A 26,404-nucleotide genomic window follows, 5' to 3' on the forward strand; every position below is an offset into this window, starting at 1 on the left:
GTGATTATAGAAACATATTTATGTCAAAAAATTTTGGTTAACAATTAAACAAGATAATGAGATAACTGAAGAAGAAGAGAGGTAAGAGAAGTGAAAGTCAAATGCCCAGACAGCATCTCATTTAAAGAAGGAAAACTTGGATGGAGTTGAAGATGGAGTGGGGAAAAACATAAAAGTCTATAATACGTAATTTTAATCAAACAATATTAAATGCCCGGTTTGAATAAAAACACTGACATTTGTTGTCTCACGATATATTATCGTGTGTGCATTGTCTCATGGAGATATGCATTTATGAGTTATGTGTTTAATTGTGTTTTTGTGACTTTTTTGTGTAAATTTATTGTCCGTGCGCATGTGTGTGTGTGTGTGTGTGTGCACACACTTGTCTTTCTCTCCTGTGTATATGCTAACTCATTTTGCAACCAATTATATTTCCCCTAAGCAGCTCAATGAGCAAGTAAATGGAGTGAACAGCAGCCAAATGTATCTTGTGACAAATAGTCAGTGTATGTGTGTGTGACTGCGAGAGGGAGACATTGAGAGAGAAAGGCTAGAGAGAGATCATTGTAATTGCATTTTATTCAGAGTATATGTGTGAGTAATATATTTGCTTCGGATTATTTGGTCTTCCTCCTTGAAAGATAATAACATGGTAATAACATGTTTGTAGGGAAGCAAATTTAGCAAAACTAAAAACTGTCTAACCTTTAATGGGAACACAATCAAAAGTTGGTGGTTGTCATTTCAGCTGTTTATTCATTTATTTATTATTTTGCTGCAACATCTTGGGTTTCTTTGCCACCTCAGGTGTTAAAATAGTTTCTTTTTTGCAGAGTCAAACAGCAAACTGGGTATTTCTTTCCCAGAAGCCAAAGGACAAAGCTGATCTTGGCTCTTTGATTCTGTATGGAAATTAATTTGGGTAAAGGCTGTAGAGCCTAAATCGGTTCGTTAAAGTACGAACAAAATGACTGTTGCAGCAATGCAGACAGCTGTGCGACCTGAAACTACAAGCAATGTATGTGGGCTGAAGCCAACTGATGTAGCAGCTAAACACGTTTTTATAGTAAGCTTACCAAGTTTTCAAACTGCTAATTACAATTATTTTTTATCATTATTATTATCATTTGATTGTTTGTGACCTGTGAAGTAATTCAACAGTATATTAGGTTTTATTTGTATGTATTAATCTAACTCAAGTACTGGTGCCGTAAGCAAGGCTTTACATTTACTCATCTGGGAGATGCTTTAGTCCAAAGCAATGTGCAAATGAGTTACAATCCAAGCCACAGTACAGTCAAATCAGATTTCACTTCATTATTATTCCATATGTAATTGTTGGTTGCCATAAAGCAATATCATTTTATGTTGTTACTTTTTCTGTGATTGAATGTGATTCTGTGATTTAATCCTTTTCTTTTAATGGCTACTATAAACTGTACAAGGGACAGGGCTATTACAACCTTTCTCAACAGAGGGTGATAAAGTGATAGTGTGACAGTCACTCTTGACTTCATGAGCCTTTAAAAAAGACTCATGAGGCTTTTAAATAAGCAAATGAGCTGCTGCCACTTTGCCGTCTAAAGCTGACCACTGGGAAGCAAAAAAATGCATGCATACATGCAGAGCAGTCGCCTGCAAACATGAGCCTCAACACACACACACTCACGCGCACACACAAGCATGAAAAAAATAAAAAAAACACACCTGATTGACCTTATTGGCAATCTTTAGCAACCATTAAATATGAAATCTGCCGTGTGAGATTGGGACAGGAAAGTAAGCTTTTTATGCTAAACCACTCCGCCTGACTTTCAATCTTCCCATCCTGTCCAATTTGTCCCTTCCCTCTCTTCCCTCTCTCAACAGGTGCTGCCTCTTTTCTCCCTTTTTTACCCCTCCAAAATCCATTTCTCATTCTGACTCATCGCTAAAACCCTTCCCCTCTCTCCGCATTTCCTTGCTCCTCCACTCTCTTTTCTATACCTTTCCTGCCGTCCTTTGTCTCCTAACCTCTGTCACTCCCCTCCCCTTTCCTTCTTAATCATTTTCATCTTTTCTTCCAAGTGCTTCTTCTCTACACCTCCACTTTATAATGTTTATACCGTTTTGTCTCCGGCTTTGTATGTCGCTCTCGCTCTTTGCTGCTCTCTTCACTTCCTCACTGTTTTCCTGAAGGATTCACGCTGAAATTGAGGGAAAACATCCAAGCGTGAAATAGTCCAGAGAGGCTTCTGAACGCTCACTTGTTATTTCATTTCCAGGATGAAACAAGGGCATTAATACTTAAAAACCATGTCTGTCCTGACGGCTCACTGAGACTTCCCTGGCCTTCTCTTCCTTTTCTGCCCGTGCATTTGCTTGCTTGCTCGCTCTTTTCCATACCAAACTAATTCACCCTCTCAATCAGTCACATGCAAATGCATTCACTCTCATCCTATCTGGCTAATATGTTAAACATGCATTAACAGATAAAAGTGCACATTAATCGCATCATCACAGTCTCCTTTTTTTCACTCAGCTACTCGCTTCATCTTTCCATTCAAGGTTTTGTTATGCTTTTCCGTTGCTCTCAGTTTATTTTGGATGTGTTCCCTCTCACCACTCATCCCATCACCCATCTTTGGAGGCCCAAGGCCATGTTGCTGCTGCTGTTTAGGTGGTAATTATGCCATTAATGACCCCAAAAGAGTCAACACATTAAAAATAATGCATTAAAATTTATGGAAATCCTTAATTAGCTCAATGGATGCTGAATGAGGCGGCAAACTGAGAGGCAAAACAAGACAGGCGGAAAAACAAAACAAAAAAAACAAGACGGTTAAGACAAAAGAAAATAAGAAAAGTGATTCTTTCTTAATTTTCCAAGGGAATGGACAGAGGGACTTCAATAAAGGAAAAATAAACTGTGAAGAAAAGAGAAAGGAGTCAAAGGTACACCAAAGAAAAAAACGAAAGGGGTCTGCCAAAGACATTAAACAGAGAGAGGAAGACCACTACAGAGAGACAAACTGACAGAAACAAATTAAGAGACAGATAGTGATTAGATTCAGAGAAATAAATGTTGTTTATTCCAAAGCTAAGCACAATTGACTGTGGCACTGCCGGGCATAGTGGATGCTTTGGCATGCTGATTAGTCCAATGAGAGATGAGCGTTTCCTAGTGCCACCAGGAGAGAAGCTGGCAAACATATTATCACAAGGATAGATAAACAGAGGGCACAGAGCTTAGGGAAATAATGTGTGTGTGTGTGTGTGTGTGTGTGTGTGTGTGTGTGTGATAGCACAGCAATGAGAGTAGAAGGCTGCCAGTTGCCTTGATACGTTCTCTGCAACCAACCTGTGAGAAACATGCAAAAACACTCTCTTCTCACTTTTGCTTTTGCCTCATTCTCTCTCTATGTCTTTATCTTTAGTATCTACACACACATACACACACAGGCATGCACACACACACACACATACGAAGATAGATACAAACTTGAGGCATGCAGGAAATTACCATCCTATGATGGGGTGAAGGAGGAGGAGGTGTGAAAGGATTGATAAAGTGGAAGGATAGGGTAGTAATTGTGTGTTTGTGGGTGTGTGTTGCCTGCCTAGTAGAATGGATTTCCACACTGAGCAATAGACAAGTAATGACAATTTGTCATGTACACACAATTGTTCTCAACTCTGTGTTGAGTATGATCTGTGTTTGTGTGTGTGTGTGTGTGTGTACAATCTGGATACTTCTGTGGCCTGCGGTTACCTTTCTTCACATCATGGAGCTTGTGTATCTGTGTTGATGTAATGTTCAGCTTTAAAGTAAAACAAAATACGATCAATATTGGTGATGTGTAGGGTGGGTTAGATACTTACTGTATAGAGTTCTCTATACGTGTGATGGTGAGGAAGGCTGCTAGATTGGCGGTATATGAGGAGATGACGATTAGAGCAAACATCCACCAAACACCCATCATCATCCTCGTAGCTAGAGTGGTATAGGGCACCTCTCCACCTGTAAAGAAAGAAAGAAAGAAAGATGTTAAACAAATGCACAGTAACAGAAAAAAGACATCAGCTCATACAATCAACTCTTTGCTGCAGGAGAAAAAGCTGTTGGAACAGCAGAGCACATCCTGAAGGATTATGTTTGGATTAACAGATCTGATCTGATGCTTTGGCACAGATCTGATCATCACATGGCAACATAAAGGGGGAGAAACTGCAGAGAATTGAGAATTGGATATATGCTCTTCAAAAGAACACACCTTTGAAATATGATAATATTTATATATTGAAGTAAAGGTGGCCTGCGCAGACTGTCTTCAACCCTCGGATACGTCTTAATGCACAGTCACTCTCAAAACACCAGCTGGCATAACCGTTTTGTAACCTGCTATTGCAAATTAAACTGATAAACATCTTTAATCAACAGAATGCACAAATGTTGTCAGGCCTTCCCATTAGGATTTAATGCTGCCTGTAGCACACTACAATGAAAAGTGGCTTGTCCGTTTGCAAATATAGAACCTCTTTATCCCTGTCTTGTGTTATAAACAGCTTTTGTTGCCTCGTCCCCTGAAATCTTGTTGTGCTACAGTAAAAAAAATCTAACTGCCTCTACTTCTGTGAACTTCAAAAATGGCTGTCACGCTACCTTTGGCCCTCACAAGAAAAATAACATTTATCTTTAGCCTTCCCATACTTCCCCGGTAGAGTGTGTGCTAGACCCTCTATTCAAACGCACACTTACTGATAGTATTGCATTTAGACACATTTGGGTACGCTTACATAATACACACAGAAACACATGCAGTAATGAGTGATTTGCAGCCTATGAGCTCTTACTCGCTGCCGTTATTGTTGCCTGACAGAAATTAGCCCCATTCATCGTTGTAGTAGGGGATCACAGCTACGTCAGCTCAGACCAACAGGCACTCTCCCCGCCCCCACCTCCTCCAGCCAAGACTCAATAATATATGTGACACCCACATAATCCCATGTTCCCTTTCTCTCGCTCCCCTTCTCTTTCTCCACTGCATTCTTGCTTTTGCCATCTTCCTCTCAGGCCTTTATTCTGCACTGCTGATAGCATTTGATTTAATTCAAACTGGTTATCTCTTTCCCTCTCTCTCTTTGGTTTTACTGTATCTTTCTCAGGCAATACATACATTTGCTGTTCACATCAGGTTTTATCACAAGCCCGGAGAAAGAATAATGTGCAGCTCCTACTGTATATTTAGTTTAAATAATCCCTGTGTCACGTTTGCCTGTGTCTTATTCCCCCGCTGGTCTTTGCTTTGATACTGTAGGCTTTCATGTAGAACAATACGACATCTTGACTTCTGTTATATGTTGTTGATATTAGCTGGTCTTCTGTAGTTAAGTGAGTATTTTCTCTGCATGTACAGTGGTAATGAAATCAGTTTTTTAATTTCACCTGCCATATATTTTCATCAGGTATTCTAAGTGGGATTGACGTGTTTTAAAAGAATGGAGAAAACATTCAAAGACAGATTTAAAAGAAAACACACAACATACACACAATAAAGACTGGTGCTGTCTTTTGTGTGTATTTCTTTCTACCTGCTTTCTCATCTGACTTAAGCTTTTTCCCCAGATTTCAAAAACTTGCACTTCGGTCTTTTAGATGGCTCTGTAAATAAATATAGAAAATAATGCAGAGTACCTTTATTTTGTTTAAGTTTTGTTTAAATTTAAGTTAATGCTGTTAACTATTCATGAGATACAATTAAGGATTTGCATTGGGAAAATGAACTGAATCTTTTCCAAGGATAAATGCAACCAGCAGGCAGAGATGCTTCTTTCCTCATGATGTGGGCTGCCAACAAAATGTCCAAATATATGCCAAACCGTGACTGCAGTATCTTGGACTTCAATAGCTTCTAAAACATGACCTTTGTGAATCATTCCACCCGCAGAAGGTATTTTGGGCTTTTGGGTTTCATACCGGCAATATCCATGGAGGACCGATTAAGCTACCAGAAAAAAACCTATTGTTGAGTTTCAGAACAATTTTCATGTTGATTTCTGGCTGCACAAGTGACTTTTATAAAATTTTTAATACAGCTGGGAAAATGCTCAGTTCCAACATTTGAATGTACCAAAATTTGAAGGTGGGTATGCTTTGGTTAGTTTTTATAGTTCTCTCTCTGTCCCAGGACAATGTCTGAATCAAATCAAGATCAACTGCAACTGACTTTTTGAAAAGGTCATTTTGTTTTCTGCTCTTAATACGTGTGTGTGTGTGTGTGTGTGTGTGTGTGTGTGTGTGTGTGTGTGTGTATATGTGTCTGTGTGTGAGAGAGAGATTGGATTTTGATTTAATATTTTTTATATATTTATTTCTATATTTAAAGCTTCTACTATGGACTTAGATTCCAGATCTTAAACTGTTGTTTGTCGGCGTTTGTTTCACTCTATGCAGCTGCTCATGTTACTGAACATAAAGCACACCTGGTTTTATGGTGCAATACATTCTATTTCTACTGTCGGCTGTTCAAATGTTCCTTCAGTGAAATTACAGTGTACTTACTTTTAAAATACTTAAGTATTCAAACATACATTTTACTTCACGCCAACACATTGTTGTATTGTTACAGGGTATTGACAGAACCTGAGGACTTGAGTGAATTTTCTTCAACATGGCCAACATCACAAAAAAGCACTGCTACTTTGGAGTTTACAGTGCTGTTTAGAGACAGAACATGATCATTACTTTTACTTATGTTGTATGACACTGTGTAACATTGTGTTGACACTAAGAGGGCATGATTCATCAGCGTCTCACTTGCTCTAACGTCTGTTTTAAGATTATCCAACAACAGGAATAGGCAGAGAATGAAAAAGACTCTTTACTGTTTATTTATTAATCTTTTTTTTGAGAAATAACGGACGTGAAATATGAATGCACACGTTACTGAACTTTTAAAGCCATTACCATCATATAAGCTGGGTACTTGCAAACAATGTATTGCCCTATCAATTCATCTCTACTACAGTATAAGGTCTCATTGGAAGCATCGTTCATACTGTGCACTGTGAAAAAACCATCTTTCCTACAGGAGAATACAACCAGATGGATGTCACAACTGAGAAAGAAAACAGGCAGTCAGCGAACCCTTCAAGTCAGTGAGCGGTTGAGTCATATGTCATGTGCATGCATATGTGCAAACATGGATAAACACATTTTGCATGTTTTCAAAAACTGTCCTTTTCCAGTACTGTCAGCAGCACCATGAGGATGAATAACAGCAAAGAAAAAAAATGTTGAACAATATGCATGCTGTGTATTAGAGGTCTATGAGAAAGCAGCCCTCTAAAGTCTGAACTCACCATGAGGTTTCAACTGACCCTGAGTAACACTGCCTTCCTTGAATAGGCACCGAAATCTGATTGGCTGTTAAGGAGTGATGACCACATATTAATTTGACTGCTCTTCTGTGGGAGTTCCTTCAGTGAAGCAAACCAGGACAACTAAGGAAAGCTATACTCTGACTCTTCTCTGTTGGTTTCAGAACAAAGGTGCTTTTCTCCGAGACCTTCTTAAAGGCACCTTTAAAGTTTACCTACGGCTGTAATCCTAAAAACTATTGTCAAAGCTAACAGAGTGTATGCCTCTCTGTTTGCATGTGTGTATGTTTATGGATTCCAGAGGAGGAATAGCTAGCATGAAGCACCTTTTGTGGTTGCCAGGTTGGCCGATTCAAAGGTAGCTTATTGTGTCCCCTCAATATATCTCTGCATTCTTACCACCACATCTCCTCTGCAGCGCCTCTCATTCTCTGCTGTGTTATCCTGTAGCTACGGGCAAACAGCATTCCTCTATTTCTTCCTACTCATTCAAAAATCTACAACTGAAGTTAAAAAGGACCATACTATGGATTTGGCATATTTGAGCCCGATTATTTAACGGACTACTTTGAAGCTAAGATTTTGGAATTTGTTACATATAATAATTTTAATGGCTTTTCCCTAACTTGTAGGTCACCATTGGTCTTCATTCATTCCAGACCCTAATTGCAGGTTTACTTCCTGTCGGCCTTTTTTGATAGACTGAGCCACTGGATTGCTGGATGTCTACATAACTGACTGGTTAATTAGACAGCTGGCAGCCTGACTGGCTGGCTGCCTGCTCCCTTGGCTCTGTGGTTGACTGACCAATTGTATGAGCTGGCCGAAAGGCTCGCTTTCCCATTTTTTGATTTGTGACTCGTGATTTCTGCAGCTTTTCTCATTCTCTTCCAATTTCATGATCTAATTTTGTGATTGTCTGAACAGATTGATACCTGACTAGATATAGTGATTTTAGTTTTTTTGTTTTTTTTGTCGGGGGGGTTCTAGTATTTCCAAACCTATTTATTTCTTTTGATTGTGATGAGCACTGGTCTCTTTAAATAGTAGTCAGTAGATGATGTTTATTTTTGTAGCCATCCTGGAAGGGGCATCGCTGAGCATTTTATTGTCCTTTTCTACTAATGGTGTCTTTAAAAATCAATAGTTACATAAAATCTGAGAGCTGCTCATCACCACTACCTCACCACACAAACTGCTTAGCAGACTCGCTAGTAATTAGTCCTTCCTTCCCTTCCGAGATTTCCCTGTTTTTATTAAAAGATTCACTCTGACACTTCCTCTGATTTTTCATTCTCATCTCCGATCTTCCTGCCTTTTGGCTCTTGTAGCTAAACAAAGACACAAACACTGATGCGTGTGTCACTGTTTCATTGTCATTGCATGCACTGAGTCAGAGGGAAAGAGGGATACAATCAGGTATACGCTGAACAAATGACTACTGGACTCAACAAAAGAAAGAAGTTTGATTAGTGTAGCTTTAGCTTTAATGGAATCCTGTAGTGTACATAAAGGTTTCACCAGAATTAACTTGTTTCAACAAAATTACAGCTAGCAAGAACATTAAGTATATAAGAGGACCAGACATGACTCTCATCTCTCCGTCTTGAGACAAACTGAGAGGAAGACGACTGGGCCAAAAGGCTCTTGAGCCTGCCTGTTTACATGCAGCAGATCTGACGGGTTGACTAAGAGGCCAAGAAATTTTGTTTAGAGAGTGGTAAAAGGAGCATTTTTAGTGGTGCCTAAGACATTTTTTTATCTATTAATCGTTCTCTTTTTTGATGTATTTGTAGCCACTTTATCTAAATGAATCGAACATAGGGAGTTTCTGGTCTTTGAGTACTTGGTCAGGCGTATTTTTCAGGTTTAGGTTAGCAGTGTCCTGTGTGCCTGTTGGTAGATGATCTGTTGAGAAAGCTTGGGGCAAGTACAGGACTTGGCATCAAATGATTTTTCTTTTTAAATTGTACAATGAGGAACTAAAATCCCAGTACATTTTACTTATATCAACTAGTTTTATATTATCAATTCAGATCAACAGTCTATCAATCAGAGTAACAGTCTATGTCTTGATCATAATATTTTGTTTCCTTTCATTCCTTGGTTAAGGAAGCACAGAACGTTACAGTGGCAACAAACTATTTTCATGTACAAAACCTTTTTTATTCATAAAAATGCCAGAATATGACAATTGTATAGAAATAATGTTTAATATAATATAATATTAGCTTCAGCTTCCATTTGCAATAGTACAAAATAGATGATTATTTTGCGGCTGGTACTATTCTAGTGGACAATTTGTCCACTATAATTACAACGGCGAAAAAGCTGCAATTGAAGGTGCGACCTGAAGTCATCAGAAGATAACAAACTTGCTCTTTACCATCTCAGACTCCTCATACAACCAGTGCTGTGCTATATACAGGTGTTTTTGTAAAAAAGCTGCATGACATCAATATGTACCGCAGAGAGGTTTTAGAGAGGAGATGTTTATACACTCAGGAAAACATCCACACTTCAGTGTAAAGGAGACAAAAGGGGTCAACTGGAAGAAGTGACTGGACAAATTGGTGATAAGAACTAGCTCTGTTATTGTGCATGACCTTCAGACAACAGCCTCCATACTCTTCACCTAATGCTGTCAATGTAAACAATCACTGTCAATCACTAGTTTATTGTGCTGAAGTGTTGTGAGAGGTGCTCGAGGAAACCACTTGTGAGGACTTGTGGCTCTGTAATTTCATCCCACAACAGTGTCAGCAGCAACATGTGTGAATACTCAGCCTCTCTTTCTACTTTCCACAGCTTCAGACAGTGAGGAAGGTACACAGTGTCTGTCCACCGCTCTGGAAATCCACTTCTATCAAAGGCACCATCACTTTTTAAAATCTACATTCCCACTGCCAACCGCTCTGAGGCTTCCCTTCAGAGTTACAGCATCACACTCCAGTTATTCTTGGATGAAAGAAGACTAGAGCAGATCATTAGAGTTTTTTAAACGAGGAAAGGAGAGCTGGAATATGTTCAGCTGATGTCAGCTCCCAGTCGGAATCACTGCAATCTTGCCACAAAATGATGTAACAACTTTTTAGCTACAATTTGGACAATTTCATTCTTTCACAGCCCTGAAAGTGTCTAACTGAAGGACATTTTGGTGGGTCGGACAGTGGTAGGTCCAAAACTAATCAGCATGTGAAAAACCACCCTTGCTTGCCACTTGTTAGTTGGTCCTATATGTATCAGGCAACTTAACCGTGTGTTTACATGTTAGGCACAAAACAAAAGTTGAAATTCGACATGAACTGAAATTTAAAAAAAAAACAATAAAAAAATAACTCATTATTTCTCTAAATTTAGGCTCTGGTTCAAAGGCTGAATCACAAAAGCATTCATAGAGATTATTGTCCTCGCTGCAGTCAGTAACATTAGCTGTTATATGTTTTCACGGGCTTCTCCAGGTATGAGAATAATATTATATTCCAGGAGGTTTGGCATTAATGAAAAAATACATTGAGGTACTGAATTTCTGCATGTCATGTTTTTTTCCATGCCTAATATTGCACATTTTTATTTTGTACGACACTGATCCAAACAAAAGCTGGACGGGGGTTTCATACAGGTTACTAAAGAAGTGGTGGATGACAGTGCTGGTAAGAATCACTCATAATTCTTTAGTTGAGTGCAGTCTGCTGGACTGGATTTCCTGCTACAGTCGCATTGAACTTGCATATGTTGGACGGCAAGATTTATTACATTATTCAGCATATTCTTCTCTAGATGCTGCACCTTTCTGTCAAACCTTTCCACATTTGTGCTCTGCACACTGTGCACATCATGTACATACCAAAGGGACAGACATACATCATTTCAAGGTCAGGAAAATATCAACATGTTACAGCACTGCTCGCATTTGTCTTTGCACTGTCAGAAAACAGAGCCCTACTTGATGGTAAACTAAAGTTCTTTGAATCTTAAATCGTTGTAAAACAGAAAACATAAGCTCTGTTTTGATACGTTTCAAACTTACATCTGCTATCTAAATAATCACACTCAAAAAACCTTGTCGATCATCCAGCTTATGAAATATCAGGTCTTTATACTTTCTCTAAAACACTGAAGAAAAGCTTTTCATGTCACAAAATTCTGCAAATATGTTTTCTCAAAGCTCTCAAATTCTTCAAACAAAATAATGTCTACAGCCTCTCAAAGTCTCTACTCTCTCTGAGAGTAGACACCATCTCATTAAAGAAAACACATTTTCATTATCAAAGCCTCAACATGTTCCATCATTAAATCATTTAACATGATTACTCATTTTGTATGACCATGTGTTGTGCTACTTTATCTACTTTGAGTGAAAGAGGCAGAAAGAAAGTAGAAATGGTAAATAATGAAAACTGTTTTCAGTTATAACCCTCAATATGTTAGTGGGAGACTGTCCTTAGCAGCTTATTAGCACCTATAGTTAGACTCTATTGTGATCTCTAAGTCTGGAAAACAAGATTCCCTTTCAAATGTAAATCAAAACAGTGCAATATCTACAAATATGGGCAATATAATTAACACTCTGCAACGTCTCCAGGCAACACAGCATGTTTGATTATGATAAAAATGTTTTTGCATGGCACTGATCATATGAGAGTGGCAGTGATGAGCAGATTTCTTAAGTTACAACAAAACTAAAATAGAAATAGAAAATCATTATAACTGCAGCATTACCACACCGTTAGCCATGACTTTAAAATGTAGGGCTCAGGTTACCAAAGGCTCCCAAAGAACCTTGATTGTTGTGAAAAGATGTTGGGTTAGTCTGAATAATCCAACAATGAAAGTCAGACTGTAGGCTGTAAACTGTGTTTTGGTTGCTATTGATTTCTTTTTTGTTTGAGTCAACAAATTCAGTGGCTTCACAAGGCAAACAAAATCAAAGCCAAACACGTGCACGCGCGCATGCACGCACGCACGCACGCACGCACGCACGCACACTCTCTCACTCTCACACACACACACACACACACACAAAGCCAAATAAACATATGTCTACACACTACTGTTCATTTGTTTTGAGTGAAATAAACAGGGACAGTCAGAAACAGTGATGAAAAATTAGTCAGGTACAAGAGCTGCTGTTTCCTGCAGGTTTGGAGCACAAAATTATTCTATAAGCCAACTCATCTGCATCAAACGCATTCACTGGTGTTTCTCTGCCTGCCTGCCTGCCTCCCTCACTTCTTCTCCCCGCCTCTCTAAACCTCTCACTTCTCCTATGCTCTTTCCCCCATCCTTGTTGACATGCCGCAGTTAAAGGTAGCTCCAGATGAGAGCAGCTTTGAAGCCAGTGGAGCAGTGGGCACATCCAGGAGAGTTTTATATATATGTGGCTTTCTTGTAAAGCTTCAAATCTCACCACTGAGCAAGCACCTCCACTCCCTCAGATTATACCCCTCTGTCGTCTGATGGCTTGCAGGAATCGTTACTTAGTTTTTTACCATCTATTTCTCCTCTAGCACCTCAATCGCTCTCGACCGATGGTGTCCCAGTGATTATAAAAAACTTGGGAAAGACATATTACGGTGTTGGGGCCAGGGTGAAGAGGGGAAAAAGTGAGAGAAAAGAAAAATGGAGGAGAAGGATGACAGAGTGCATGCATCCCTCCCCCAGTGCTTCTCCTGCCTTCCGCTCTTCAATCTCTCCATTGTGCATGTGCCACCTCTAATACCCCTGGCTATCAGCCAAAGCGAAGAGGGATTTTCCACGTGGTTAGCAATTTTTTCAACCCATCAAGTGCCACCATTATAAGGATCCAGCAGGCCAGGAATGTTGTGGATTTGAGCTAAGATGCACAAAGTTTATGATTCAGAGATGTGCCTGGAAGTATCTCCCTTCCCAGCACGCTCTCTGATTTCCTATAAGAACCTAGGACCATCGAGTAGAGTGGTTAAGGCAAGTTTGTGTTTGTGGTATGAGTGCTTTTAAAAGCTTTTCAGGAAAATGGTTTGGATGATGATGAAAAGAACTGAAGACATTCATTAAAGCATGTGCATGCAACACATACGTACACTCGCCAAACAAATCGGATCAGTGGGAAATAATCGAGATTAGCTGGTTTTCGTTACAGCTGTGGCTAAGTGTTTTTACTTGCTAACACTTCTCCGCATATGTTATTTTATATATAATATCAATGTTTTTTAAATTCCACCAACTTGAAAAGCTGATAGGAGTTGATTGTGTCGAGGTCAAAGCTATCTAACTTTACTGCATTTACAGGATCATCAACAGCAAGAGGACTTTTAATAGAGTGAGTTCAATATGAATGTCATGTTACAGGAAAGGTCTTGAATACACTCAGCATAACAAACACAAATTGCAACCAGCAACCTGACAAACAAAGTTATATAAACTTTTATTTCTCCTCTATTTGTTATTGGTATTTCAGCTGCAAAAGTAGTCAGAACTTTAATTTGCTGTGTGTGCATATAATGTAAATAAATCAATATTATTTACATATTCATTTCATTTCGTTATTTGATAGAGACAATACGCAATATATACAGTATATTGCACCAGATATAGTGTAGCTAAAGCAAAGTCTCATGTGTGGTCCCCAAGCAGCGCGGAGCTAGACGCAGCTCTCTGAGGTGAGCACTTTAATTTGTCTGAGTTGCATACAGAGCCCACATAAAGAGAATAAATCCACATTAGTTAGTGTATAATTTATTTCTCTTACATACAAAGCGCAACATGTGCTGGAGGAGTGTCTGTATTATGGTAATTGCTTCAATAAAGTTATTAATATTCATGAAAGAGACATTAATATTTCATATTGCCAATGATTCACCTCTGATGTTGACAAATTGTTCTGGACCCTGTTGGCACTGACATTTGCACTACATACAGACAACCATGTATAGTAATACACTAAGTAACATACAGCTGAATACACATGTACACTTGTATCTGCATACACGAGAGGCGTGAACACACATACAGACAGACACATACACACAGTGAAAGACTCTAAAGGTTTCAGAGGGAAAAGATTGTTTGCAATTAAATGAAATAAAGAAGAAGAGAGGGGAAAAGTTTCACAGCATGAATGTAAAAATTATACGCCTACTGATTTGGAAACTGTTTACACTAATGTCAGGGACGTCTTACTGGAATGATACAAAACAAAGCAGGTGTCTACTACTCGTGGTTATTAACTTAATTAAATGATGTTTTCAGTATCTTTGCATATTAAATACAAATAGGAGGAGATCAAAGAGAAGACAGAGTCAGTCCGAGTGTGGGAGAAGAAGAGGGTCAGAGGGAAACGAGTTGTATCTAGTTGTATGCTGGGTGAACATGCTACATCATTTCTGCAGGACACAGATGTTACACAAAAAAACACTTGTTGTTCATCTGCTCCATTGCCCCCATTTTGATAATGTAATGTACAAAAAAAAAAAAACCCAAACACACATTTACCTGCAAACTGCATCTTTTTTGTTAAACAAGTGCAAAAGAAGCAACTTTTCTGGATTTTGGGAAAGAATTATCAAAAAAGGCAATATCCTGATGCCACTTTATACAAGGTATGAGCATCAGCAAAGTAATAAAAACAAAGTTCAAAGTGAAATCAAAAGTATTACTAACGAACTGGGCAACAAAAGTTCCATTTTACAGACACAGACGGACTAATTCTAAATATGCAGTGTGTGAAAAAAGATAACAGTAATTGCAAAAGTTAGAAAAGTTACAATTCTACTCAGTTTCTGCTTTTTTATCAATTAAATTTGAACAACATAAAATTGAAATGCTGATTACTTCACTGCAGAACTCTACAATATATCATTGAATTTTCTTAGTTGGTACAACCATTCACTTCGTTCATGTTTAATGCATTAGATGTAAAAAAAAAAAACCCTTTTCTTTTAATCCAAAGAAGGTGAAAAAGCGAAAAATGGAAACATGTTACCTTACCCACAACACAGTGCTTTAAAGGATTAAAAGTAAACCACAGCAGACAAACACCACATTTTGTAAAGCAGAAAGATGTTTTGGTATATTTAAAAAGTAAACAAAGTGCTGCACCCTATGCTGAGGAATATCTGTCTGTTTGGAATTTCATTTCCATGGAACATCACACTTCAGAGACCAGAGAACAAATTCTGCTCTGAATTTTGATTGTAATATGTCTTTAACTCTATCTTTGCAGAGTCGACATGTTCAGAAAATGACTTAAGTTAAAAACCCACAAGAGTTCAATGTGTGTAATAAGAACGAGTTTCAATATGACTTCATGGGAAAAAAAAGATATTCAAATTGTACAGAACCACCCTGAGGGAGGACGCTGAAATGGGGTTCTGTACTCACAGCGGTTAGCTCGTGGAAGTCGGCTCAATTTCACAAAAAGGGAGCAAATTATAAAAGATTGAAATGCAAATTATTCCCCCACTTAGCTGCGCTTTGGAGCGTGCTCACTATGCAGATATCTGCTATGTCTGCGTGTGAGCGAGAGGGACATAGTGTGTGCAAAATAGAGCGAGACTCTCTGTGCTTACGCCTACGTGCTGTGTACATGTGTGTGTGTGTGTGTGTGTGTGTGTGCGCGTGTGTGTATGTGTAGTCAGGGGATACAGATAAAACTTTACATTATTTCATTTCACCCTTGTCGTCCCTATGGAAGATAGTACAGTTAATGTTTTACATCTGGACAAAAAGGAGAGCTGAGAGTGTTTTGATGGCCCTTCACTGAGAATTGAAATTAATTGGAAAGGGCAACTTTGTAAATCGATTTTTCTAGCAGTCTTCTTTAGGTCTCCCTCGCTCTCACTCTCTGTTGCTTTCTCTCTCTCTCTCCTTCTCTTGTTGGCTTTGAAATTTTGCTTGTAATTATGTTATTTTTGGAAAAGAACTACACTGGGAAGGGCACTAACACACAGACAGAAGCATACCATACCCAGACAGCCACACTAACTCATTCCCTCACCACAACACGCACATGTACACACACCTTTTCAGGATTTGGAGCCATAAGACAACTGATTGGCTTTGCTCAAAAACACAGTCGTCAGAATCCAATGCCTGCTATCACAGAACCAGGGAAGGAAGACACTGAGGTTTGTTGCATCAATTACAATTCTGCTTTCTGACTTTTGCGTTGGGTCTGTACTGTTTCACTGTGTGCTGTACATCTTTGGGTTTGATTTCTTTTGAACTTTCACTCTCCAGAGGCGAAATGTGCCAGCTATAGCCTCTGTGCAATCACAGAGTTGTGACACAGCATGCACCAACTCCGTTTGATTTAGATTTTTGTAAACTCAAGATGTAGGACATTTCACTGGCTTCTAAAATGCCTTGTGCACAAAGTGTTTTCTACAGCTTTACTAAATTTTCAGTCACTCACTAAATATATCCTTTGGCAAAATTATCCTAAACTTAACCAGACTCACACACACTTGTGAGTTTGTGTGTCTGCCCTTCAGAGACACTCTGACCAACTTGCTGCATCATCGCTTGTAAACATTCATTAAATCTGACTGCTTTTTGGCCTTGAAGCACTCTTTTTATATTCCCTGGAATGAAATAAGGTAGAGCAGCCAGTGAAGGTCTGGTCTACATCGGGCCAAGTGTGGAGACTGGCGATAAAGCCCAGGTCTTTTTGTGTGTGTGTGTGTGTGTGTGTGTGTGCGTGCATGTGTGTGTTTGTGTGTATGGCTTAGTGTGGTAACTTCCTAATACCCTCCTTGAATAGCTCGGGTAGGAGTACGGTGACTCTGTGTGTGTGTGTGTATGTGTGTGTGTGTGTGTATCATATGCAGAAATTGCTTGACATTGGACTTATTACAGAAACACTCTTTTCTCCTCTTCTTTCCTCCTTTCTTCAAGCCTGATCAGCACTTTTGCCTCCTTTCCACAGTTGAAAGGAACATAAAAATGATGGTGTCAGCAGAAATTTCTTTGAGCTTATTTACAGGCTGTGTTTCCCTGCTCGCCTCCTATATATGGATCAATACAATCTGTGTATAATATAAGGCTTACAACAGCCAACGGGGGAAGTCAAGGCTGTGTGTGCGTGAATGGATTCATGTTCATGTGTATGTGGCCATTTTCATGTATGTGTACACTTATTTCTAAAGGGCAAAAATAAGGGTTTTTCTTGCCTCAAGACACACGACAGTATACAGCTAATCCATAATATCTGTGGGTTTTTTAAAAAGTGGTGATGAACGAAGCTATTTCTTAATATCTCATCCTGACATTCTTCATGGGAGAATAGGAAACATTAGTAACAAGTAACTTCGGTAAGGCATGTGTTCATGAATATCCTCCCTGCCCACAAACTGACGTTGAATCTCAAAGCACATCTTGAACAAAGAATGAAGTAAGAAAAAAAAGTCAGACAAAAACGAATCCAACTCTTATTGGTGTCTGAAACCTATAGTAACTATGAATCTCACAGACAAACAAAACACAAAGCCAGTCAGTTTGGATCCAGGGCTCTAATCGCTCTTCTCTCACCAAAACACACACAGTGGCACAAGCATGTGTGTCCACCACACGCACGCACACACGCACAGTAAATTCAGCTAGCAGCTACAGTGCTGTGGTCTCATTATAGGGGACTGTATGCAGACTGTGTCTTGTTCTATCAAATCAATAAGACCATGCTGCCTTCTGAGTGCAACTTCTGACAGATGGCTCTCTCAGCAATTTTCACTTGACTAGGGCAATTTGTATGTGTGTCTTGCTATGCACGCATACTAAAGTCTGTGGGTATGCTTGTATGTCTAAGCCCTTACACTTGATAGTGATTGTGTTTGAGTCACTCATATTCAATTTTAACAATGTCATTCTCAATATTTCACAGCTTTCAACCCACATACCACACACCCACCGCACTCCTCTCCAACGTCTCTTCTTTCTCTTCCTCCCCCTTTTCTCAAGGGCAGCATGTCTCACAGTGAGAATATACACAATGTGCAACTTCTGAGTTCCCACTATAATTAACCAGTAAGTCACACATACTGTATACACCATAGTTTGTTTATGTTCCTTGGTTTTCTGCTAGTGTTGCACATTTTAGTGTTTTTATTTTTACCACCAGATAATGAAATCTTTTCAAATTAAGTGTATTTGACCTGTTTGGGATATGTTTAGGTCAGGACCTGAATTTTTGGCATCTATTAAATGAGTTTTAGACCAGCTGTGCCACTATGAAGCAAGTTTTTATGAGCAGGTCCCAGTAATGTTACTGGTACAGTAGATAGTAGGTGCGCTCTTATGGGTTGCATCCAAGGGCAGGGACAAGCGACCTATATAGGTTTGGGGACTTGTTGAGTTTGCGTGTGTGTAAGTTTGTGTGTGAGTGCATCGCATGTAAAAAGTGTAGAGCTGTCATGCTGCTATTAGCTTGAGACATCACGGCAAAATTTTGCACGTGAGTGTAACCAAAATAAAACGATCGCATGCATACCCATATGTCCAATATACACATAACACCACCCACAGCACATCATTGCGTCATCGTCACTCCTCGTCGTCTTTTGTACTTTTCACATCCCCTCTCCTGTCTCTTTTACCTTTACCTGGCCTTCCTTTCCCCAGTTTGTTTCTGTTTTGCTGCTATTATTACATGAGTAGTTTTGGAAAAGCAATCAATGCTCCGATTCACTAAAAGTCGGTCTTGTTTCTTTTTTATGAGTTTAAGTGCAAAATTTAATTTTGCCACATTTGATTAGGAAGTGAAGTGGTCCACATCTCTGGAGAACAGAATGGTAAAGTGAAAAAGAATGTAGCGAGGACAAAACCTCAGAGAACAGTTTTAACATGAGCTCTCTCTGCTGCTCTCTTTTCTTGTCGTAGAACAAAACAAAACAAAACAGAACAAAAATACTTTTCCTCCCAGTTCCTGTTTTTTTTTTCTTCTTCCCAGAGACCAAAAACATGCAATTTGGCAAGCGCTCACACTCCCTTCTCAACTCTTTCTCCTACCTATGACACACACACTCTCCTGTTTCTCATCAATTGGATGTAACATTTGCAGACATGACATTGTCAATGAAAACTGATTTGTCTGAAGAGATAAAGGAAACTTATTGCAGAGTGTACACACGCTCAATCACACAAATGCACTTCACATTCGAGTCACACGCTACACAAAACTACACAACAACAGAGACTGTTTCCATGGCTGTGAGGTTAAGGTTACTGGAACTTTTATTCAATTCTATGAACTAGTTGAAAGAAAAACAATCTATTAATTGTATTCCATCAAATTCCCCCCAATTTCACTGCAGCAAAAATTAGATGTCATTATCTTATAATTCAGTTAGTTACTGCAGCAATAAAACAAGTCAACAGAACACGTCATGAAACATGTTGCTTACTACTTTAAATTAGCTATTTCTAAGTTCTCTTATTATTACATAGCAAGTGTTAGTTCCAACAGCTGTTTACTTACCAGTCTAACACAAATGTTGTAGTTCAGCATCAAACTTCATTACTTTACCCGCCAAGAGCTGTCTCCAGCAATACAAAGTAACCTTCTTGTTTTCTTTCTATTTCTATCACCTCTTTACACTACTGAAGTTAGCATGCTAATCAGCTAGCCCCAGCTTTCTGACACCGAGTCACTGCAGTGCTCAGGCTGTCCTGAAGAAGTAGCGCTGCTCAGAGGGAGTAAAACCACTTATAAACGCAATGGTGACTGAAGCTCTTGTCAAGACTGTTAATGCTAACGCTGGCTATGTAATAATCACAAAGCAAATGGCTCCTTTAAAAACAAAGAAAATGCTAAAATGCTAAATGCAACCAGATAAAGAAAAACGTGTTTGTGCTACTTGGCAATATGTTGAGTGAGTGAAAGGGGAGAAAGAAAGAACAATACCAGGTCGGGTTGCCAATCATACCTTAAAATACAGAACCATCCCGTAATTGGAAATGTGAAAAAAACCATGTTCTGTACTGAACTGATAATGAGACGTGCTTTGCCCTGTGTAACTGTAAGCAGGAAAAAGTCATTATGTCACTTATACTCGTTGATATATATACTTGCTCTATACAGATACTGTTTGGACAGATTTAAAAGTGATGTAAAGAAACTTAAAGTAATTTTTCATGTGCATAGTCAATGTTTGCTAAAAAAGGAAAAAATTTAAATGATCCCCAACTACAACAATTTTAGTCATCAGCCCGACCCTAAGGGCCATGTTAAGCTTGAAAACAAAGTGACCTTGCCGGAAATCAAATATGTTTAGAATTTATTTCCGAGCAGCCACACTTGAAGGCAGGGTGAAAGGCAGGCTGTCAGCGACATTAGCTGTACAGGAATAAGCACTGTAGCAAAAAAGAGAAAAATGAATTCAGTATTTTTCTCACTCCAAGAAAAATAAAGTACAACATGACTGATGTCACAAGAGCCAGATGTCCAGTTACACTGTGCAAAGTGACAATGATAAACCTGCTGAGTCTGACAGATGCGTGCAATAAATAAATGTTCCAACATCTAATTTCTGTTAATGTTACAACACAGGCGCCAAGCAGTTGATGGTATCAACATGGGAATGCAGACAATGCAGAGTTTTCCAAATAATTCTAAAGACGGTAATTTGTACTGGCATTTATAGATACTTAATCTCATTCAAGACAGGAAAATATATGATGACTATAAAAATCCCAACAGGCTGTTAAGACACCAGACATTACACAGAGAGACTGACTTTCACACATTACCAGCTCAAACCATGATCACAAACTTGTCAATCAGAAAGCAAGTGATGTTGTTTGTATTTGAATTACATGTGCCTTTAAACTATCTGTGTGCCGTATCAGTGCCCTCCAAGACTCACATAATGAGGTACAGCAGTGTGTTACTGGGTCCAGTCCTCTATATCCACCTCCCTGCCTCCTTTGGTCTCTCTCCACCTTGCAGCATTTTATTTATTTCCAGTCATAACACCAGCTCTTACGTTCCTTTGGCCACTAAGAAACTTAAGCTATTCTTGCTTTCTTTCCAAGCTGGTCTATTATTATATAACCCTACCTCAGCAGACATTATAATGACTGACTGAACACTAACAAGGTGTTTAACAAGGTGCGCAGCACTCAGCTCTCCCACTGTTTTATCTCTTTCAATCTTCTATTCCTCCTTTTCTCTTTCTTCTTCCATCTGGCTGAGGGGTGGTGGTAGAGAGGGGGTTGCCTTGTTAACATAAATGATCACACAAATCTCACAAATATCTGGGTTTACTGAGAGTCATCGAGGGAAATCAGGACGTCATTTGTTGCCATGCCTTTTGCTGATGAACAAAAGGAACCAGTTTATTCCAGCTGCATTCTGCTCAAAGCCTGACCTTTACAACACACTTGCTAGGAAATAAACGGGATTCACTAGGTCTGTATATCTGAGGCAGTTAACAACAGACAGCTCAAAATAATTATGCTTGTATTACAATTAAGCCACCCTCCTCATTACCGTCCCTGATGGCAGCAGGTTGTCTGACTCCCCGGTGAAGGAATCTGGGTAGAACAAAACCAGTCCGAACTGCTTTGACGTACATATTCAGTATATTTTATGGGAGGTAAAAATATTCAGTCAACATCACTGCAATATGTGCAGGGGGAGGGTGAATGTCATATGTGTACTAATTAAAGATTCCTTCACTCTGCACATGTTTGCTGTGTCTATTTGTCCTTGTCTCTTTCTTTGCGGTCTCCAGCTGAATGTGACATTTACTGTGGAACAGCGGGAGACATTTTTTTCAAGCGACTTAACTTAGCATGATTAAACACTTAAGGTGGAGGGGGAGAAAGACAGGGAGTGAGAGAGTGTGAACAGCATGAGAGAGTCAACACATACATTACACCCTGACATGTACAACACAAGCATGCCGGGTAATATGAAAGAGAGATTTGAGCTGGTGGCTGCAGCTCCCGTCTCCGGCAGCGGGAGAGAGGCAAAGTAATTAAAGTTGGAGGCCAAGTCTGATGCCCTGTGACGACAATCAAAACACAGAAAGGAGGCATATTTCCATTTTCCAATTTCTTAACATGGCTCAGGGACTGAAACTGTTGAACATCACTTTGAATCTGTAAAATGTCATGTTCGTCATTATTTTAGCAAGTGTAGAAATGTGTTAAAGCACCGTTAATGGACTCAAAAGACATCTGTTGAGAAACAAATACTTAGCTCTTGAAGTTTCTGTTCATATTTTGGCAATTTCGTATGTCAACCACATTATGGAGTATTACTACACCTGGACTTGAGTCAGTATTGGGATATTTTACTTAATGAAGCTATAATCAATATTTTTATAATAACAATGGGTCATTTAACTACTTGTACATGAAAGGAGTCGCTCATACGAAAGAATTGCCACTCTACTCTGCAGCTCTCCTCAGCTCTACAGAGTTTTATGGCCTCTGTTTAATGTTTGTTTTGGTTTTCTAGCCTGCAACTTGACCATTTCTTGTTCACTCTCACCAAACTCAGCATTGTTTTCAGCTGCAACAGGCATCAAAAAAGCTTTAGAAAAACCCAATATATGCTACCTGCTCAACACAAAACTGCGAAAGAAGATATTTCCCTCGGGTGTTGGTGGAGATGATAATGTCACTCCCTCTACGCTGGTTGTGTAAATAAGCTTCAACAAGTTCACGATATCAACTTAACCTCCTAGGACCTGGCGTCCACATATGTGGACCTCACATTTTGGGTTCTCTAGACCACAACACTAACCTTTTCTCAACAAGGGCCTGGTGACCACATATGAGGATATTATACTGCGACTCAGTAATCGAAATTTAAAACTAATGTCCTCATATGTGGACATCATTTTTCTCAGGTCCCAATCAGCCTAAATAGCAAAGAGAAATTAAAAATGCACGCCATGCAAGAGTCCGGGTCTTAGGAGGTTAAAGGGTGATAATATGTAGCTTTAATATTGCAGTTTAATTTCACTGCCCTCAAGTGGCCAAATGGCTCTTGTCAGAGTGTAGTACCATAAAATCACACTGGGGTGTCGTTCATGGGTTGACGTACTTAATTGCCTTCCACCACTGAAAGAGGGATGGAGTTATGGATGAACGCATGGAGGGCAGAAGGGATGAAAGCAGGATTGAACGGGATGAGTCAGAACTAGTAACAACTGTACCTCATCACATGTGATCAGTAAGACAGTAATGGACAGAGAAAAGCCAATAGGGATCTCAAGGAATGGAGAGAAAAACAGGGAGGGAAAGGAAGCAACTGTGGCAGTAATAAGAGAGCACAGAGTAGAGGAAAGCGCATGAGAAAGACATGCATTTAATGGAACTGCTGAGAGAGGGTCTCTTTTCACAGTGGTACATCTCTGTAGCCAGAAAGAGACTGTGAGAGGGACAGAAAGAAGAAAAGAGAGAGGATAGATAGAGAGATATAGGGAGAGAGTCAGGAGGGATGGGCGTCCTAAAGTTGGGTCCACTTCACAGCAGCACAACAGAGTCGTTAGAGAGGGATAATGGATTAGAGGGACTCATAAAGAGAGGAAGAGAGGGAGGAAAAGAGAAGAAGAGAGCAGGAAAATGATGATAACGTTGGCTTCCCAGCAGTATTGCACAGCAGAAACAGAGATAATGACAGAGGGAGCGACACATAGAGGAAGTGAGAGAGGGAATGGGGAGTGCTGAACGTGAACACGACTCACATTGAGAAAACTCAGCAGTAAGTAGAGAGAAGTGGAGAATGGAGGGAACTGAGGGATGGAGGGATGAACTACAAAAGTAGACAGGAGTGAAGCAGAGAAACAATTGGATTTTTTTTTCTCTGTATGACTCTAACTAGGCTGTGAAAAGAACACACACTCTTCCCCCCTCAGACACACAGTCATACTCAAGCGTACAGACAGCTCGATGCACAGCAGGAGACAGCGGGAAAAAAAGAAGTGCAAAGTGTGAGAGAGGAATAAAAAAATATATAAAAAAAAGCAAGTGAAAGAAAGAGAGAAATGTTTGGAGCAGCAGATGGAAAGATGAAAGTGCTGATTATGGCCTATGGCCCTGACGCTGTTTGTGTGTTTGTGTATCTGTGCAGTTTTTTTTTTTTCATACAGTGAAAACAAGTAATTCACAGTGTGCATATGAGTGGGACTGTGTATGTATTTCCCAACAAAGTTAGCTCTAATTGAGAGGCAGCTGTACTCACGCTGACAGTTGGGCTGCATGCTAAGATAACTCACACATATGTGTGCACACCCACAAAAACACAGTCTGTTTCTCCACAGTGTCTTTCTCCTCCCCTACTGTTTAGGACATTAATTAGGGGAGAACACCAGAAAGGAAGACAGGGAGAGCAACAGGGGAAGAATTGTGAAAGACACATATTCAGTGTGACACCAGAGTTTTGCTTTTGACTGTTCCAGTTTAGCTCAAAGCATACCGGCAAAACTTGGGAGTCAGGACAGGGCAGAGAGGAAGTGGGGAGAAGGGGAGACGGATAGAAGAAGACAGGAAAGTATCGAAAGAGGAAATGGGATGGACGAACAGGGCAACATGTCCACTCTCACAATCTGTCTCACTTAGTTTAATTTTTCTTTCTCTCCAACAAATCTGACTTGCATAACAGGGCCTCTCTCACTCCCACACAGGTTACCCGTCAGCCGCGATGCCCCCTTTGACAGCCAGCTTCCGTCGGCTGATCCCACATTTGAACTACAGCAGAGTTCACAGTTCGCTTTATAGCTGCGGCCACTTCAGCGTTTGTCTCGCTCAGAGAGCGCCGCTTTGCATCAATTGAGGTTTGCTTTTAAATAAATACAAAGAACATGAAAAAAAGGAGTTTGGCGGCTGTCGCAGTTTTAAAATGTAATGAGCTGTGCATGCTCTCCGGCTGTGAAACACGCTGTGGTCTGTTTTAAGAAGACGGCGTGTGACCAAAACCGTTCTGAACAACATCCAGGAGAGATGTGTGCTGATAGATGCGCTCTCCCACTGGCCACATCCACTGCATGTTTTTGAGGTAAAGTGACACAGTTGGTATTCAACACACAGCAGGGAAAGCTGCTACCTGTTGTACTAATCGTCTGTATCATAGACTACTTGATCTTACAGTTCTTTCCCTCACATGGTTTGTGTATGTGCAGCTTTTTTGTCACGGTGGCTGATGCCTAAGCAACAGCTGAGTGCACACAGCTTTCTGTGTAAACCTGCCCCCGAAACATCTCTCTACAGCGAGATGTTTCCATCGCTTTTACCATTTATAGGCTTCCTGTTGTTTCAGTCTTTTCTTGTAGGACTTTGAGGTTTGCTTTTAATGAGATGGAGCAAAAATTAATTGCTTCATTACTGCATTTACTTGGAATATTCAATAGAATTTTCCAGACATCTCAAACCAAGTAACAAATGGTCACTGTTTCTGCCTGATTTGATTTAATAACTTGATCATCTTTTATGGTGAAAAACACTTTAATTCCTTGCCATGTATAAATGTGTCCATTTCACAAAGGCTTTTCAAGCACATTTTCCTGCTCTGTGGAGGACTGAAAGTGCCAAAATCTAAAAAGAAATGACTCAGTTAACAGATTTATAATTAAATCACAAGCTTCTGTATGTATTTACCATTGTATTAATTTCCCTTTTCATTTAATTTATCAATTCATTATTTCCACTTTGCATTTCCCCCCCTATTTATTTCACCCAAACTTATTAATTTCTGTATCTTCATTACCCATCTCTGCTTCATTCTGCAAATGAGTGGGCTGTCATTCAAAGTGTGTCATGGGGTCAACTTTTCGTCTGTTCCTGATTGTTTACGATTATCCTCAACACTCACGGTAGTGGGCACTTCTTTATCGCCACTTCTGCTCAGCTTGTTGAAACTTCTGTCTGAGGCACTGCAACTTTCCTCTGACCATGCTCCCTTCAACTCATCCAAACTGCTGCAGGCTGTCTCGTCTTCTATCTTCCTGAATTCTTGCATGTCGTCCTCCTCCTGCTCTCCCTCCTCTGACTGCCTGTGGTGGCTCATTTCAAAATCCAAAACCTGGTGTACAAGACTGCAAATGAGTGCACATCGCCA

General features: G+C 39.7%; 1 protein-coding gene across 3 annotated transcripts in view; it reads right to left on the minus strand.

Annotated features, from left to right (window-relative positions):
- The window catches only part of grid2 (glutamate receptor, ionotropic, delta 2), a 469,811-nt gene that overhangs the window by 65,585 nt on the left and 377,822 nt on the right, over nucleotides 1-26,404 (minus strand). For all 3 annotated transcript variants that reach the window (XM_056376388.1, XM_056376390.1, XM_056376391.1), the window contains exon 12: nucleotides 3,865-4,003. In XM_056376388.1, coding sequence (XP_056232363.1) covers nucleotides 3,865-4,003 — 139 coding nt within the window. The remainder of the gene's footprint in view (nucleotides 1-3,864; nucleotides 4,004-26,404) is intronic.

This window comes from Seriola aureovittata, chromosome 5 (genome assembly GCF_021018895.1).
Source record: "Seriola aureovittata isolate HTS-2021-v1 ecotype China chromosome 5, ASM2101889v1, whole genome shotgun sequence".
Taxonomy (NCBI): Eukaryota; Metazoa; Chordata; class Actinopteri; order Carangiformes; family Carangidae; genus Seriola; species Seriola aureovittata.